We start from the raw sequence: 16,951 nt of genomic DNA on the forward strand, positions 1-16,951 counted from the left end.
CGACACTCGACGAGTATCTCGCATCGAGAGATGACGTCTCTTGGTGGCCGAACGGTTTCTCCAGTCACGATTAGTGCTCGATTCTCGATTCGATTAGAGATTACACGCGTCGAACAAAGATTATTCTTCGCGAGCATAAAAAGAAAAAGAAGAAGAAGACCTTGTATGATGATATCTCGATCATGTTTTGCAGCTGTGATTGGCGGCGCGGTAGTGGGCCTGCTCTGCGCGATATTGGTGGTCATGTTTATCGTGTACCGGATGCGTAAGAAGGACGAGGGCTCGTACGCCCTGGACGAGCCGAGGAGATCACCCGCGGCGCAAGCCTTCCCCAAGCCTGGCGCGCCCCACCACAATCGGGAGTTTTACGCTTGAGGCGACGGCGGCGCGATGACGACGACCTCGCCGATTCCTCTCGCGATCTCACGATGCCAAGCCGAGTAAGGACCACCGACGATCGACAACGCCCGCATTCAGAATCCCGCTGGTCGATGGTGAAAAAAAAAACGATTACTTCGGCGAACCGCATGGCGCGCGCGCCCATAGACTCTCCCGCAACACGCCGGGGCTTTATCGAGGAACGTCGCTCGCGGAACGTCGGCCGATTCTCGCGGATTCTCTCTCGGCACCTATATTCGCGATATTCGCTTGCTCTTAGCTGTAGCTCACCCGTTACAACATATCCCTATCTACCTACCTACCCTATGTATCCGTATATCCTTTGCGTTCCCCTTCCTTTCGGAAGGTAATTTTTCACGATTCTCCTCCGGAGAGCTTCCCTTTTGACATTTAGGCTCGCGACGACGACGACGTTTGCGCGTACGCTTCTCGGTCGCCCGAACTTCTCTCGACTCTCGGAGACTGTATTTTCTTACGCGCTGTATCTCGTCGTACTTTCGAAGGAAAAGGGCGCACGCGAATAAGAGAGTTTGAGGCAAGATGAATTCGCGGCTCTCTCGGCCGACGGACCATTCACCGAACGCCGAATTTTTTCAGCTTTTAACGCTCCGATTCGCCCTTTGTAGCGCTCTGTACAGAGACTTTTCTTTTCGTTGTATCTTCATTTTAACCGCATTCGCTATCCTCCGAAGATCCTTTTCGGAGTGTAATCATCCCGACTGGTGATTGGAAGCGACGGATAGCGAACGACGAGATTGTGGCTCTCGTATCCCGTATATCCCGTCGAGACATCGTCGGCGAGGTTGCACCAATTCCAAGATGCATTTACAAGCGTATTTAGAAATGTATGTATAAATATATACGTGTATGTGTATATGTATGTATGTATATATATATATATGTGTATATATATATATATATATATATATATATATATATATATATATATATATATATATATATAATATTTACGTATATGTATACGTATATACATGTGCAGAACTGAGAGCGTGAAAATTCGTGGGCGATAAACGCCGTTGCTATGTCGTTAATCATTCTGTCTCTCGGTGGAAGGAGGGAAGGGAAGAAGGATCGTTGCGGCACCGTGATTTCTCTCCGACAGCAAGAGCGGCGAGGAGTTAAGCTGCAACCTCGTCCGCGTCGCTGCTATTGCTTGTTCCGTCTTTCTTTTTTTTTTAAATTTACGATATCTACTTTTTTTGATACCGAGCGTTTAATACCGAGTTCGACGAAAATTTATATCTTTTAGCGCGCGTTCGCGTCTCAATAGAGGCGTAAACGACGGCGGGACTCGTCGACCGATCGATCAATTACGGAGAGAATAAAAAGGGCGCCTATTATTAAGAATACGCGTTACGCATTAATCATAGCGCGACCGAACCGACCAATATCTAAGTTCTGAGGAAAACGAAAAGTGTTTAGTCATGATGCACACATACACATACACATACACACGTTTCTAAGAATTATATAAGTTGCGCAAATTTGCTTAGTGATAGGGGATTTAGGTCCGATCAGTCGGTCGGTCGCCGATATTGTACATATCTTTACAGAATAACGATTATTTCTGAAACTTGTATAAGATTTTATACGTATTTTCGCCGCATAACTTCTTCTCTCAATGTCGTTTCGTTGTATCCTGTAGAATGTCGAAACGTAAGGAGATCAATGTATTTTAAGATAATCAATTCTACACCTTTCCATTTTCTTCTATTTATTTTAATATTCGTTTATAGCGAAGACTTTTGGCATGATTCTGGTGCAAGATAAATTCGCGTAATTGAACGCGTGTATAAATTTACTCACAATTTGAATTTGTTCCAATAAAACTCGTTGATGTAAATCCCGTTTAATATTCAAGAATTACATGTATAAATACTAAAACGCCCTCACGGTAGGTTGCGATGTTTCACGATATTTCGCGTATTCGCCAAACTTTTAGTCGAATTTTATTAACATTCTATTGTATATGAATCGCCATGCATTTAGCAAATAAAATGAATTCTCAGTTATCGTGTCATATTTTTAAAATATGCGTGCTTGCATGCATGTGATTGTTTTCAATTTCCTGCCGAGATGAATACGTAACTCTTAAAATATAAAATTTTTAAAATGTAGTCTCTTTTTAAGATCGAAAATTTTTCATCTTTTTTCCACACATAAATACATTAAATATTTTCAAATATTGGATAAGCAGAAACATCTCTCAGAGTCCAAATAATTATATTGACAATGGGAACTATACCCTCCTTCCACCCATATGATAAAGCATGCATTTTTATTATTAAGGCAGTTCCAATGCTGATAAATCTTCGATACGTCCGTCTTGTTCGTCTCGTCGTCAAAACTATTCAAACGACGAGAAATTACATTGCCATAAGATGGATGCTACGATCGAGAAGCACAATCACGCACGACACGTGGTTCCTTCTGCCCCGAGAGCGATATGATAGTGCGCACGCCTTAGTACGATTAAAAATGATGCCATAATGTCATGTTAGAAAGCGAAAGGGAACATGCGAAGAGCGATACAAATTTGTATCTAAATTTTACTTTTTCAGCCGTATTCATCACGCGATCCATCTGCATTGCGAAGTTTATTAATGTTCTCCCTCTCCCTCCTTCTCTCTCTCTCTCTCTCTTTATTTTTTGCGATAATTCCTTTTTCCATCGTTTTGTTATCTCTCTCTTTCTCTCTTTTAATTTCTACAATATCCTATATCAATATTCTTGAATCTCTTCTTGCAACAGTACGAGCGTCGTCTTTTCGCAGAATCCAACTCCGCTATGGAAGATTGGATGCGTTGGAAGTAATTAAAAGTATATCATGCCGATACTGCCATATACTACGTAAGGAACAGCGATTTGGTACGAAACTCTCACGGATTCGCCTTATTATCACACATTGCATTTTCACCTCACACAGCACATTACTCTTATCCTGCATGGTAATCGTTTCCTCCATCTTCCTGCAAATTTTGCTCTTTTTGTTTCTATTCAGCTGATTCGCGCTTCTTACGTACGAATATGCTGATACTATAAAAAGATATAGAGTATAGAGTCTACTAAACGCCTTATTTATTTTATTACCGAGAATAATGTGATTCTCCTCTTATCCACGGCGAACTTTGTCGCGTTCCACGACGATTTATCTTTATTAAACATATGTCACGGTTTTAACAAGGATAATTTCTCTTTGGCATATCATGTATGTGACAATTTTATTCATTTATATTTTAATCGATCTAAAAAGTACTAATTATGTATATAAAGGAAGATTTGTTTATCAAGATTTTATTTTATTTAAAGGGCTAATTTTTATAAAACTTTATCGATTTACTATCACGAGATTTGTTTTAGTGCATCTAAATTTGATACATAGGAATCAATTGATAAGAACATTAGTAATGATAGTTAAAACTAATGTCGATTATTATCAAACAAATATTTCTATATTTTTCGTAGATTATTATATTATAAATCGATATTCTTTCTCATATTATTTTCGTTATATATATATCTTGAATTTCTTTTAAATCGATTATATATATAAATTCCATCCAATATTTTATATCAATTTTCTAGATCCAACTTTCTAAAAACACATTTTACAATACGCTCTATAATATCTTTTCCTTTCTCTGCCATCTTTTTTCCTCTCGATAATCCTTTATTTCATTTGAAATAAACCGTGCGAAATAAACGAGGAAAGACCTAGAAATTGGGGCTCGTAATCTCTATTGTAATAATAATCGTACATGATATAGATGAAATTGTTCGTTAGATAGTAATTAATTGACCGCTTGGTGTGCCCTTGCCTCGGCTTTTGCTAGCTTCACCATGCGGCCAATTAACGTCCGAGAGGCGATTAAGCGAAGGTGGGGAAAAAAATAATTGTAATGAAAACATATTTTATAAGAAGAACGTAATTCCGTAAGATCATTATAGCAATGAGAAGTCTGTTTAACGCTAGAGACAAGAAAAAGCCCATAGGCCAGATGGACGAATGAAAATAATTTTAAAAGTAAATATATATATATATATATATATATATATATATATATATATATATATATATAATTAATATTTAATAATAATGATAATATTATAACAATGTTATTTTTTAAGTGTAAGTATCGTCGTCCTAAAACCGTCACCTTCCTCCTCCTGCTCCTCGTCCTTTTCCTATTGTTCCCTATACCTATCTATACTACATATATGTGTATATATCTCCGTCAATGCACGAACCCACAAAATACGTATATACATGTATATGTACTTATATATATACAATACTCGCTCGCAATTGCGATAAAGCGTTTGTTTCGATTTTTCATTAAAATATTCTTAATCTCACGCGCGTTTTCGCGTTCGTTTTCTTTGCTCCGAAATTTGAAGTCTATTATCTGCGTAATCACACGATGACAAACCAACACACGAGTAGCTTTTAACAAGTATGAAACGTATGTATTATCGCTGTTGCGGGTATTTATATTACGTTATTCTTAATTAACGGAAATAATTGCACTATATTAGTATAATAACAAACAATAATGTATGTCGTCGCTCCTATTCTGTAAATAAATACTGTATCGTCTAAGGAAATGCATTGAAAAACTTCTTCGAGATACGAGCGTCTCGCTTCCATTTAATTCTTAGATTTTATAGGAATTTTTTGTAGAGCTATACGCCAAGATATAACAAAGGGAGATTGTTTAATTTTATTTGCATATCAAATTACAATATATGTATTGATATCTTCGAGACGACATGTTAAATTGCCACAATATTTGAGCATCACCGTAAAGGTGAATCTGTAAATACATATTTGGGCATTTAACTGCAAAAGACTCATTTAATTGCAAGAGACTTTCTTTTTAATAATGCGTCTCGGAATAAGCTTACTATTCGTAAAAACAATATTGCGCATATATGCCCTAATTTACATATTCAGTGTGCAATATCTTAATGAAATATCATTATCAAAAATATCAATCTTTTATAATTAGCTTATGAATGTATAAAGCACTTTATATATATGATATTGAAACAATTTTCTCACTAATATTGATTACTGATTATATAATAGACAAATATATTTGCATCAAATGTTTTAAAAGCTTTTGTTAAAATGTCATATAAAAACGTCTTTTAAAAGACAAGTGTTTTAACATGAAGTACAATAATTCTATAGAATATATAAAATATTCATACACAAATATATAATATATTGTACGACAATGATTTGTTATGATAAAAAAAGCCAAAATATTTTTTACGCGTAAAATTATTCCTTGCAAACTTGCTGCGATGTTTGCGAATATAATTACCGGATATCACGACATATAATACATTCTGCATGCAAAATTATGCAAATCATTTTGGCTCGTATTTAAAAATGTTTGTATTTTCTTACACAAATTTATTTATTTATTATGATAAAATTGCTGTTGACTCATGTGATAAACACACGATATTATAAATTACTTTTAAGAAAAGGTTTAAGATACTTATGATAGGATTGATTCACACTCTCCTGATTCAACGGACTCTTCATCGCCTCGTCAAAGAGACGCTGATATACATTTCCGTCGTACGCGCCGAGCGCAGATGCGAGGACCTCGTCGCGAATATCGAATCCATCGACAATACCAACGGCATTTGGACGGATCGCAGCGAGCATTTCTTCGAAGCGTGTTTGAAGCGCCGGAATATTTTCATTATTCAGACAGGAAAACTGTAATTAAAGTGGATCGTTGTATTACAAAAAAATATTGCAATATTCAAGCAATAATATCCATAAAATTATGATAGCGATTTTAATTTAATATAAGAATAAATATGGATATGATACTGACTCGCAGAAAGTCTCCGAGTCGTTGTAAGACCCAGTATATCGAATACAATTCGCAAAGTTGTATTAAAACTTCATGAAGCTGCTTGGAGATCCTAGTCAGTCCGCTTACGGCCTCGACGAATCTCATCACTAGAAAAGCTCGGCAATGTGACTCCGCGCAATGTGCTAATTCAATACTGGTTTGATTCCACGCATCTTCTGGTGATGCACCGCTACGTATTCTGCGATCCATATTTTCCGTTGCCAGGCGAATTTTACTATAAATAAAATTACAAATCGCGATCATGAAATTGCTCTGATGTATGCTATGTTAAACTTCTATTTGTAAATGTTGTTTTTTTAATGTGTAGATGAAATATTTACCCTGCCGCAACTGCTTGATGTGCTTCCACGATACAGGATAAAGTATTTTTCCAAGGACGCTGTTTTACTCCACGTGAAACGACAGCTAAATATCCTACTGTTGGTGGCAATGATTGTCCACCGACTGCTTGTCTCCAGGCTTTCACTAAATATCTAGCCGTTTGCAGTAGTAGAACCGTATTTTCACCTTCATAAGTGCAGACAGCAGTTACAAAACCATAAGTCGCCGGTAAATTGCTGGCATCCATGTAACCGTGTCCACCACACGCCAATCGTAATTGCTCGATGCCAGTTGCTCCATCTGATGATGCAACTGCCTTTAGACAACATGCCAATGCGTGTAGCTAAAAAACAATTTTCTTCTTTCATTAATAATATAAAACGAGAGACGTATCTAATTCCTAAATCAATTTTTATTATACGGAACTATTTTTCACGCAATATTTGATTTGTATTTCTTTAATAATGTATAAGAAAGATTTCTGCACACCTCAGGAAGTCTTTCTAACTCTCCTTGATCTAACTCAGCTGTCACATTGTTATACATCTCCCAAATCCAATCAGCGCACATTCGGAATGCGAAACATGCAGCAAGATTGGGAAATAATTTGTATTGTTGAGTAACATAATCTATAATCTGTGCTTCTGGCTCACTAAAATAAATAAATTAAAAAGCATATTCAAATTGTGCATTAAGGTTCTTGTGTTTTCAATGCAATCATAATTCAATGGTTTACAAGAGCCATAAGATATATAACTTTTGACAAAACATTATTTCAACAGATTTATTATGAAATATGAATTGCAAATGATTACAATATATCTTCCAGAAAAAAAAGAAATAAAAAAGATCTTTTAAAATTCAGATATGTTGCCAGATTGTAAAATAAAATAAAGTATCTATATTGCAAAATTAAAATAAATTAAAACTAATAAATAAATTAAAACTAATTCACAATATTCCGAATACATATACCAATTGTTATACATGAATATATATGTATTGCCAATTATTATATAGGAGTTGATAATTGACTTTTGAACATGTAAGTAATATAAAAAGAAACGCGATAATATTTCGTATCAAGATAAGTATATAATATAATATGTTAATTTCTTATCACATTTTACATACTCGGGTTTTATCTGACTTTGTCGTCTTACTGCGCTGTATCTAATAGCTATGGTGACCGCCTTCGACAAGTAATTAGAAATATCACGTACTAATACCACTCGAACGAACATCATTGTACCATATGTGAGTTTATCACTAGGTGCTTTCACATAGGTTCCATCTTCCAATACCTAAAAAGCGGAGAAAATTAGATCATTAAACCTTTCCATTAGATCTCCTATTAGACAGGATTAAACATCATGACGGTTTACTTTGTCCGTTACCTGAGAGTTTTTCATTAACATATTCTCGCGTGGTATTCTAACATTTTCAAAACCGAGAAAGCCGTTGTTGGTTGCATTCATTCCTAACTTGGTGCCAATTTCACCGATCTTTATACCTAAAATAAATTTTTTCATTATAAAAATGTTCAATTTAAGTCTTAAGTAAAGTGTGAGAGAAAGAGAGAGAGAGAGAGAGAGAAACTATATAAAAAATATATAACTTTTTCATTACAAAAAGACGTATGTATGCCAATTCACACATACCCGATAAAGGCTCATGAGTATTCTCGTCCCTGAGTTGCACGATAAAAGGATGGATACCTCTGCACTCTCCTTTCGTATATAACTGCGCAACGACAATTGCATAATTCGCTGTGTGACCCACTAAAAATATTTTTTCTTCTATGAGCCTACATAAAGAGCGCAGATTAATATATCTGAAAGAAAATACTTACAACCACCAGGCCACCATTTGTACGATGTCAGAGTCGGGCTATTTAATATGAATTCTTTGGTTTCGGGATCATAAGTCGCTGTGGTCTCCAAGCCTCGGATAAATGTGCCATGACCAAGCTCCGTCTAAGAGTACACAGATCATATTTTTTAAAATTAAGCAATTTTTACAAAGCTATAAAATTATAAATTCCATTAAAAGTTATACAATTTCATGATTAAAAATTAAACAGGTTCCATCCAAAATGATGCATCCAAATTGAAGATATCGAAAACGAGAAATTATGTTAACTTGTTTTTCACAACGTATATTCAAAATAAATTGTTTTATATAGTTATTGAGCGCTTGATAGATTGGTAAAATATGCGCTTTCCCTAAATTAATGAGTAGCTATAAATCTTGTAAAGTTAATTACAAGATGAGCACTTATTAATAATTAAGATAGCAAAAGAAAATAATTTTTAATATATCCTACTAATCAATATGATAAAATATTCCATACATGCAAAAAAAAACTAATCAATTTTGACATATTTTCATAAGAAAAAAATTCTTAAATGATTCCTCTCTCTTCTATCATAATTTTTATGGTTGCGAAAACATACCTGTGCGTAAGTACCGATGATATTACAACTCCAAGCTTTAGATATCCAATAACTTTGTTGTTCGACAGTACCCTGTCCCATGATAGCCGGTATAAACATGACGTAGTGCAGCGTCAACGGATTCCCGTCCTTCAGTATAGCCGAACCTAGCATGCCTCCTAAGATTTGTCTACAGAACGCCACAAATTCTTTTATCGAACGACTCTCTCGTGGATGAATTCTTTATTTAATGAATTTTTTTTTCACAAAACATTAAACTTTAATATTATACACTATTCTTTTCTATTCTAATAATGAAATAGAACTCTACATTATTTAATATGCGTGTAAATATCTTACGAGAAAACATCCATGCCGCCTTTCCCCGACTCCTGTAACTGTTGCACCTTTTGTATCACACGGCATCCCTTCATTAGCGCTTCCTCATAAATTTCTTTGTGACTCTTATATTTTGCAGGAATTCTATCATGCAGCAGCGGATCGCTCAGGAAGAAGTTCTCTGCAAATAATTAGCTTGAATTACACAACTCAAAATTGATTTGATACTTTCTGAATAAATTAATGCAAAATAATCAAAATTAGGGGATTAGAACATTATATATAAATTATAAGTTATGCAAAATATAAGCTATGCAAAGTATATGTGATTAGATTATTCTAATACATAATACATGTAACTCTTGTTGAAAGTTGAAAAAATGGATGATAAGATGATGGAATTTTTGTATCGCTATTTCAGATATTTTTTAAAAAGTAGTGTAACTAATTCTTGCTAATTGGATGTATGTGCATATGCAAATATTATCAATACGTTTGCAATGGTTTTAAATTAACATAAAATTGCGAAATTATTCCATAGACAGATACATTGTATGATTTATTTTTTATATACATGTCATACACATAAGCGGTTTTTTTTAATCGAATTAAATTTATAATTAAAGATGCTTTAATTAGAAATCTTAGGATAAAGCATTTGACACACACGATTTTTGGATATTGAAAGTTTATCTCGCTTTTGTCAAAGTATTCGAAATAATTGTTAGTTAACAAAAAAATGTGCTATTGATTTAATTGTTTTCAATATTTGCAGAATATCGATGTCTTTCCGCAAGTCATTGGTGCATATCTCCATTCGCGTCATTATTAAATACAATGATTTAGCTGATATTTAATACAATGATTGGCAATAATCAGTTTTTGTCGCTTAATTACAAAATCGAACTAATAAGGTCGCGAAAAAATATGACACTCGAGCTGAAACAGCTATTAAGATGAGACATCTTACTTTGGAATTTGCATTGAATATAGTCGTAAAAAAATTTACTATTCCGTATATTTGTAACGGCCATCAGTTGCAAATGCGAGCTCACAACAAAGATACGTGCCTTCAACACAAAATCAGCGATTTAAATCTAAAAGATAGCGAGCCGCTTATATACATATGCTCATATAATACAAAAATTATGAACACATTAAAATAAAAGATGCATATAATATATATTACGATTAGCACAATACGATAAATAACATGTTTTATTCGTGTATCATTAGAAGATATATGACATATTGTAGTACGATCAATTATATATATATATTATATGATTATAGTACTCGCGATTCATTATTGATAGTAATTTTATAAATAATATATATGTGTGTGTGTATGTGTATTTTATATATTTACATTATTTCACAAAATATATATAATATATAAAGAAAAAAAATATATAGAGAATTTTACTAATTTTATATAGCAACAAATTTCAATATGTATCACACGTTGATTATCAAACTAGTAAAAGAAATTACTATCATAATTGAAACAACACATTATATCTAGAAAACTATCATTACAAAATATTCATCTATAAAATATATAGCAATATATGAGGTATAAAAAATATGATACCAAAGTCCATCGATTATGCAGAATATGACTACAGAGCTCCTGTTACCTCTACATCAAATGATGACGTTGGGAGTGGGAAATCATAATAACAGATTTGCTCTCGCAAAAAAATACGTTAAATTAAATCAGTCTCTATTATCATTATTATATTCCATAATACAGATGATATAATAAAATACATTACATAAACACATTTTTGTCATTATTAACGATGATTGGCAATAATCAGTTAAATCCTTCGCAAATACACATATTCAATCTGTACAAGTATTTTATATTTACATTAGCAGCATAAACTAAGCCTGATCGATTAAGATTTTCAGCTATTTATTAAACTGCGAATTTAATTATTTTAATATACTTTACAAGAACAGAATTTATATGTGATTTTTCATCTCTGACGTCAAATTCTATTTAACTGCGGTGAGGGATCCGGCCTCTCAAGTATTACAAAATAAATTGATTAAGTCCAATGTGTGATGAGTTTATTCTCTTTAACTGATGTAGTACGTGCTACAGAAAGATTATTTAAATTGTTATTTTTACATTTGTTGAGTGGAACGACTATAATAAAAAAGACGCGTGCACAATTATGCAGAATGAGAAAATTTTTGTAATAACGAATTAGCAAGAATCTTGCTGATGCAATACATACGCAAGTGTTTTTTTTTCTAAACAAAATTCACTAATCGCTTATCATATCCCTCATTGTCAGACAGAACACTTGTAATAACATATATTGCATCCAAATAATTCTTTTTTAAAGCGATAACATTATTGGTGCGTTGCAAAAATTGTTAAATCAATATTATTATCGAGAGAATATAACGTGGAATATAAATCAAAAATGACGTATTCGTATTATATTCCGTAGAAAAAGAAGCAATTTTTTAAATTTTTCTTGTCGCAGCTTCTCGTTTCTGCACTTTAATCTCTTCTTAACCTCTCGAAGACGCGAAAATGCGTGTGGTGTGTGCGTGTGTGTGGTAAAAAATTATAAACGCCTGTTTTTATTCTAACGCTTATATAGCTATTTATACATGCTTATCTTTGGACGCAGACTCTCAGCAATTTGCATTAAAAATTTTGCTATTCATTATTTTTTATCAGTGTCAAGTGATTATGATTGTTGTCATGTATCGCGCTAGAAAATTATACGCGTTCTTATTATTTAGGCCCGGTTGCATCAACGTTATTTCAGCTTTAAGCGAAACTTAAATATATGTCTGTCTTTATTTATTTAGAAAGATAAAGATAGATATATATTTAAGTCACGTTGGTGCAATCGAGCCTTAGTTGACATAACGAACAATAGTACAATTGCGATAATTTTCGCTCTTCGATAAGAGACAATTAAACGTCCACCGTTTTATTGAGAGTAACGAGAGATAAAGCAAAAGAGAGATAAAGAGGGAGACGTAGTGAAAAGGAACCGATAAGAGCTTGCTCAGCGCAAATATTTGCCCGTGTAAATGTTCAATCTCTCTTTTCTTGTTTAATCACTCGGACAATCTCTAATCTGAATAGTCGCGCGCGCGATTGCTGCAACTATCGAAAAAAAAACCGCGGGAATGATTTTCGGACACGCGAAAGTCACCGGAAACGTACGATGCGCGAGTTCTCGCGTGAATTTCAATCAACAAAGACGCACCTCGCTCTCGCCGCTGCGACGTTCTCTTCGAATCGCCATCCCAGAAGTGCGTAAGCTCCATGGGATTGAAGCTGCATCTCTCGCGTTCACGTCGCAGATCCACGTTTATCGTCACCATTCTGATTCTCGTTGAATAACTCGGCTACACTTTGCGGAACAATATGTCACACGTTCCAGAGCATGTACCAATATACTCGCGTGAACCACCGGTTACACTCTTGCACGCCTCGCACTCGGTGATAAACGAACCGTTAACCACAGACACGAGCAACTGAACATTACTGTAACTGTACATGTATCATATATCCTGCAGTCCCACTTCATTCTCTTTCTTGTAAAGCGACGACCGACACAAGGCAGGACGCCAACGACATCTCGTTATTCGTTCAGTCTCTTCGTCTCTTGTAGAGCAACGACCGACATAAGGCACGACGCCAACGACATCTCGTTATAAATCCTATAATTCCGTACAACATTTGATAAAACAGTTGTATCGTACGGATAATCGAAATTCGTCATAATAAAGAAATTTGTATTTTCAAAAGATACACAGATTTTTAGGAAAGAATATTGAAATTTTATTTCATAAAAAAATTTCTGAAAATTTTACTATAAAAATATATAAAATTGAATACAAAAATTATTACATGCTCCTATATTTATTATAAATCTATCACTGCTATTGATTCTTCGAACATGCCACAGAACTCTTTACAATAATATCTTCCATTGCGTATCTAATTTTAATAAACGCTCTTTTAAATTCCAAACCGCATCCTTTAGACAAGCGGAAATCGACTAAAACATTTCCATCCATTTCTATAAAATTTGTTTTGAACACGAGTGGCATTTTTCGCCGATCTATCGTTGATATTGTGAGCTAGAAATATATAATCATGTTATTATGTTTCTTTGATAAATTAAATTTACTTTTGCACTCTCTTTATATCACTTACCACACCAAATTCATTGACGCGATAAACATAATTTTCCTTCTCGCAATATCTTATTAGCCTCTTTATAATATCCTCACATTCTATCTTAACAAAGAATCTAGTCATTCGGCGGACTAATCTTTGGAAAGAACTTTGCTGCAAGTAAAATATAATATTATAGGATTATTTTATATTCTATTTTTTGCAATATATTATGTGGTACATTATTTTATATTCTACTTTTTTGCGATACATAACATGGTACATTATTTAGTAAAGCATGTTGTACCTGACTGGGCTGTGTAAGTGCTTGTAATTGCGTACATAATAAAAGATCTTCCATATGAGCAGGTTGAGAAAATGAAAACGCTGGACGCTCATCTAAATTGAATTGAATTGTATTACCGTTATCCGTTCGAGGGAATTCAGGTTGTGACAAGCAGACATTTCTTAAACTTTCGTCCTCTGTAGATGCCAGATTCAAGTGACTTCGTGCATCTACCTCGTCACCTATAATTGTGAATATTTTATTCTCAATATCATAGGAAATGTAATATCTACTAAAAAATCTTGCCTAGAAATATTAGATTCTTATACTATTTTACACATAAAACTTGACTATTTTCACATATCAGTCTAGGAGTGTGCCAATGCTCTCTGCTTTGGTAATCTAGCTTTATGATGCTCGATTAAACTCATAGAGCTGTATTACCAAAGAAAAGGCAAGAGCTTCATTGATGATATAACTCCCCATATTATATTTTCTATGCGTGTGTGCACCTAATTAATTAACATAAAGTAACTTACGCAGAAAAGAAGCAATAAGAATTCGTTGCATACAGTATCCACTAAATTAGGTACCGAGTTACTTTGAGTAATTTTATTAATACTCAGAGTCACTCAGTACCTGACTAAGTAAACACTATCCTGCGGTTTCTATAAATTAATGTTAATCTTCTGCAAGTGTTAACAAAATACATCTATGCTAAAATTATTTTATATAACTATATTTTGAATGTTTTTCTAAGAGTATCAATCTAAAAAGCTACCTTTAACAAAGCTCGTGACAAACCATCTATGATGTTTAATGTCTGATATTTTGTATCTCATTGATGGTGAATCCACAAGAATTTTTCGAATTAATGATAATGACGAATTGTCCAATTTCTTCCATGGTGTAAGAGACATATATTTCCGTTCTTTCCATGCAACATATTCAGGACACTCTGCCAAGGGTTGATCCCACGGCAGTTCTATATTTCAGACATGGACCAGTTAAAAACTGAGAAATGTAAGTTAGATGTTAGATATTTTAATAGATGTTATATTAAAAGATTAACACATTGACTTTTATGTTACACACAATCATTTATTTCTTTAAATGTAAAATAATAATAACCAATTCCAACTTGGACAGTTTTATCAGAATAAATTAACATATAATTGCGTATAATCAATTTAGAGACTAAAGAACAATATCAAAATCATAAATAGCCTTTGTTATTTTCTTTTTATACAGGATATTTCAAAAATAATGAATTTTTTCATCGCACTATATTTAATATAATATATTAATTCTCCACTAATCTTCATTTGATTATATATACTATTAGTATTTACTTTTAACAAAAAAGTAATATTCTTGATTTGATAAACACTCTCGTCAAAAATCCATAATAAATATAAAATGTTTATATTGAGAAAGGAAGCATTTCTAGATTTAATTCATATGATGTTTTCTCATATATAAAACAAATAGAATACATTTTTAAAGTTTATCTACTCCTGAAACACCCTGTATATTTCATATAGTTTTGTACAGGAAATTTACCTCCAGCTAATAAAGCCACAAGGATGATTCCACAAGACCATACATCTGCAGGTTCAGCATGATACGGTCTTACTAGTACTTCTGGTGCGACATAAGGTAACGTTCCACATTTTTTTTCCAATAAACGTTCTTTCCCTTGCATACTGAATATTGTTGCTAATCCAAAGTCACTGATCTTTAAATTGTCATTATCGTCTAAAAGTAAATTCTCTGGTTTTAGATCTCTATGCGTAACTCCTCGACTATGCAGGTACTCTACTCCAGAAATTAATTGTCTAAAATACTTTTGCGCTTCCCATACTGGCATACCAATATCAGGTTCTGTAAAGATTATATAAAATTTTTTATATACATGTTAATATTCTAAAATATTTCATAAAATGGCTCGTATATTGTTTATTTTACATTATCAATTTTTAATTAATCTTACCAATTCTGTCAAATAACTCTCCACCCGAGGCATATTGTAAAAATATATATTCCATGTTAGGCTCACTGCGCTTTCCAAAGTACTGTATTATATTAGGATGCGACAACATACGATGAATAGCAGTTTCCTTACGAACTGTTTGACTCGCATCTTGATGTTTTTCTATGTCAATCATTTTCATAGCGACAACTTCGCCTGTAGATTTGTTTACGACTAGTCTGACCCTGCAATTAGTCACATGGGATAAATTGTAATTATACGCACAATATTTTATTATTACATAAATAATACATTCTCCTAATTAAATAAATATAAATTCTTGTTGTTTATAAAAAAATTCAGAGGAGAAAAAATGACATTAAATTGAATAAAACTTCCCATTAATAACCATCACTCGAATACTCCAACATCTAACTCAAACAATGAGAACAATGGATCATTCGAGAATCGAGCAAACATATTCGTCGAAAAACAATTACAAATATAAAAATTATGGAGTAAAGCAAAAAGACGCTTACTCGCCGTAGGCTCCTTCGCCCAGGGTATGGCCAAAGAACCAGCCGTCCACGAACTCGATCATTCTGGCATACCTTTCTTTATTCGACGCGACGAAACGTTCACGGTCCCCTGTCGCGTTCGCTGCGCAAAATAATTCCGTGTTTCGTGTAACAGCGGCGATCTTAATCGTCGGCCGAGAAAGGCGAGTCCGTGAAATCGAAAACGTCGGACGCGTCGAGTCGCGTCGCGGAAAAAACACTTCCTGGCGCGCGAGAGCGAGAGCGAGTCGACTGTAACGGCCGACAGGATATTCAAAGCACGTGGTTACAGCGGGTTACATGGAGGAATCGTGTCGCGCGACTCGACCGAAAGCCGGCACGGCGCGAAAAATCATCATCGCGCGCTCCCGCCAATTTATGATTCCGCGCGACACTACGAAACGACACGCGACACGCGTACAATTGACGATACGATCGTCCCGATAAAACGCCCGAAATTACCACGTTTCTTCCGGAACCCCGAAAATTCGTGCTACTCCGGACCACGCGACAGAGAGAAAGAGGAGGGGAAGAGAAAGAGAGACAGAGAGAAGAAATG

At 34.2% G+C, this 16,951-nt stretch overlaps 3 protein-coding genes across 5 annotated transcripts in view; 1 reads left to right on the forward strand and 2 right to left on the reverse strand.

The window, feature by feature from the left end:
* Sdc (Syndecan) overlaps positions 1-5,025 on the forward strand; it is a 69,373-nt gene extending 64,348 nt beyond the window's left edge. For both annotated transcript variants that reach the window (XM_083084374.1, XM_083084375.1), the window contains exon 5: positions 194-5,025. In XM_083084374.1, coding sequence (XP_082940500.1) covers positions 194-375 — 182 coding nt within the window. In that variant the 3' untranslated portion in view covers positions 376-5,025. The remainder of the gene's footprint in view (positions 1-193) is intronic.
* LOC145962888 (acyl-coenzyme A oxidase 1) lies at positions 1,584-13,021 on the reverse strand. Its single transcript, XM_083084354.1, has 11 exons — positions 12,661-13,021; positions 9,437-9,596; positions 9,098-9,266; positions 8,494-8,617; positions 8,303-8,422; positions 8,039-8,154; positions 7,776-7,945; positions 7,131-7,293; positions 6,641-6,984; positions 6,279-6,534; positions 1,584-6,157 (listed from the first exon to the last, which is right to left on the reverse strand). The coding sequence occupies exons 1-11, from the start codon at positions 12,776-12,778 to the stop codon at positions 5,897-5,899; spliced, it is 2,001 nt and encodes a 666-aa protein (XP_082940480.1). The 5' UTR covers positions 12,779-13,021; the 3' UTR covers positions 1,584-5,896.
* A 193-nt stretch (positions 13,022-13,214) lies between these two features.
* Positions 13,215-16,929, reverse strand: Grp (serine/threonine-protein kinase grp). Of its 2 annotated transcripts, none has more exons than XM_083084366.1 (7): positions 16,447-16,929; positions 15,857-16,080; positions 15,427-15,747; positions 14,645-14,848; positions 13,885-14,105; positions 13,617-13,751; positions 13,215-13,540 (listed from the first exon to the last, which is right to left on the reverse strand). In XM_083084366.1, the coding sequence occupies exons 2-7, from the start codon at positions 16,035-16,037 to the stop codon at positions 13,340-13,342; spliced, it is 1,263 nt and encodes a 420-aa protein (XP_082940492.1). In that variant the 5' UTR covers positions 16,038-16,080; positions 16,447-16,929; the 3' UTR covers positions 13,215-13,339. The 2 variants fall into 2 exon arrangements, with proteins under 2 accessions (XP_082940492.1, XP_082940491.1); XM_083084365.1 differs by having other exon boundaries at positions 16,375-16,929.
* Positions 16,930-16,951: the final 22 nt, after the last annotated feature.

Source organism: Camponotus vicinus, unplaced genomic scaffold, assembly GCF_025532165.1.
Source record: "Camponotus vicinus isolate PSW18456_S1 unplaced genomic scaffold, iyCamVici1.0 SCAF_12, whole genome shotgun sequence".
NCBI lineage: Eukaryota > Metazoa > Arthropoda > Insecta > Hymenoptera > Formicidae > Camponotus > Camponotus vicinus.

Coding starts and splice junctions, on each gene's coding strand:
- LOC145962888 (XM_083084354.1), bottom strand. CDS start 12,778: ATGGTGACGATAAACGTGGATCTGCGACGTGAACGCGAGAGATGCAGC. Junction 9,267..9,436: donor GGCGGCATGGATGTTTTCTC/GTAAGATATTTA, acceptor GGCGTTCTGTAG/ACAAATCTTAGGAGGCATGC. Junction 7,946..8,038: donor TGTTAATGAAAAACTCTCAG/GTAACGGACAAA, acceptor TCCGCTTTTTAG/GTATTGGAAGATGGAACCTA.
- Grp (XM_083084365.1), bottom strand. CDS start 16,436: ATGATCGAGTTCGTGGACGGCTGGTTCTTTGGCCATACCCTGGGCGAA. Junction 15,748..15,856: donor AGAGTTATTTGACAGAATTG/GTAAGATTAATT, acceptor TAATCTTTACAG/AACCTGATATTGGTATGCCA. Junction 13,752..13,884: donor CACTTACACAGCCCAGTCAG/GTACAACATGCT, acceptor TTTTACTTGCAG/CAAAGTTCTTTCCAAAGATT.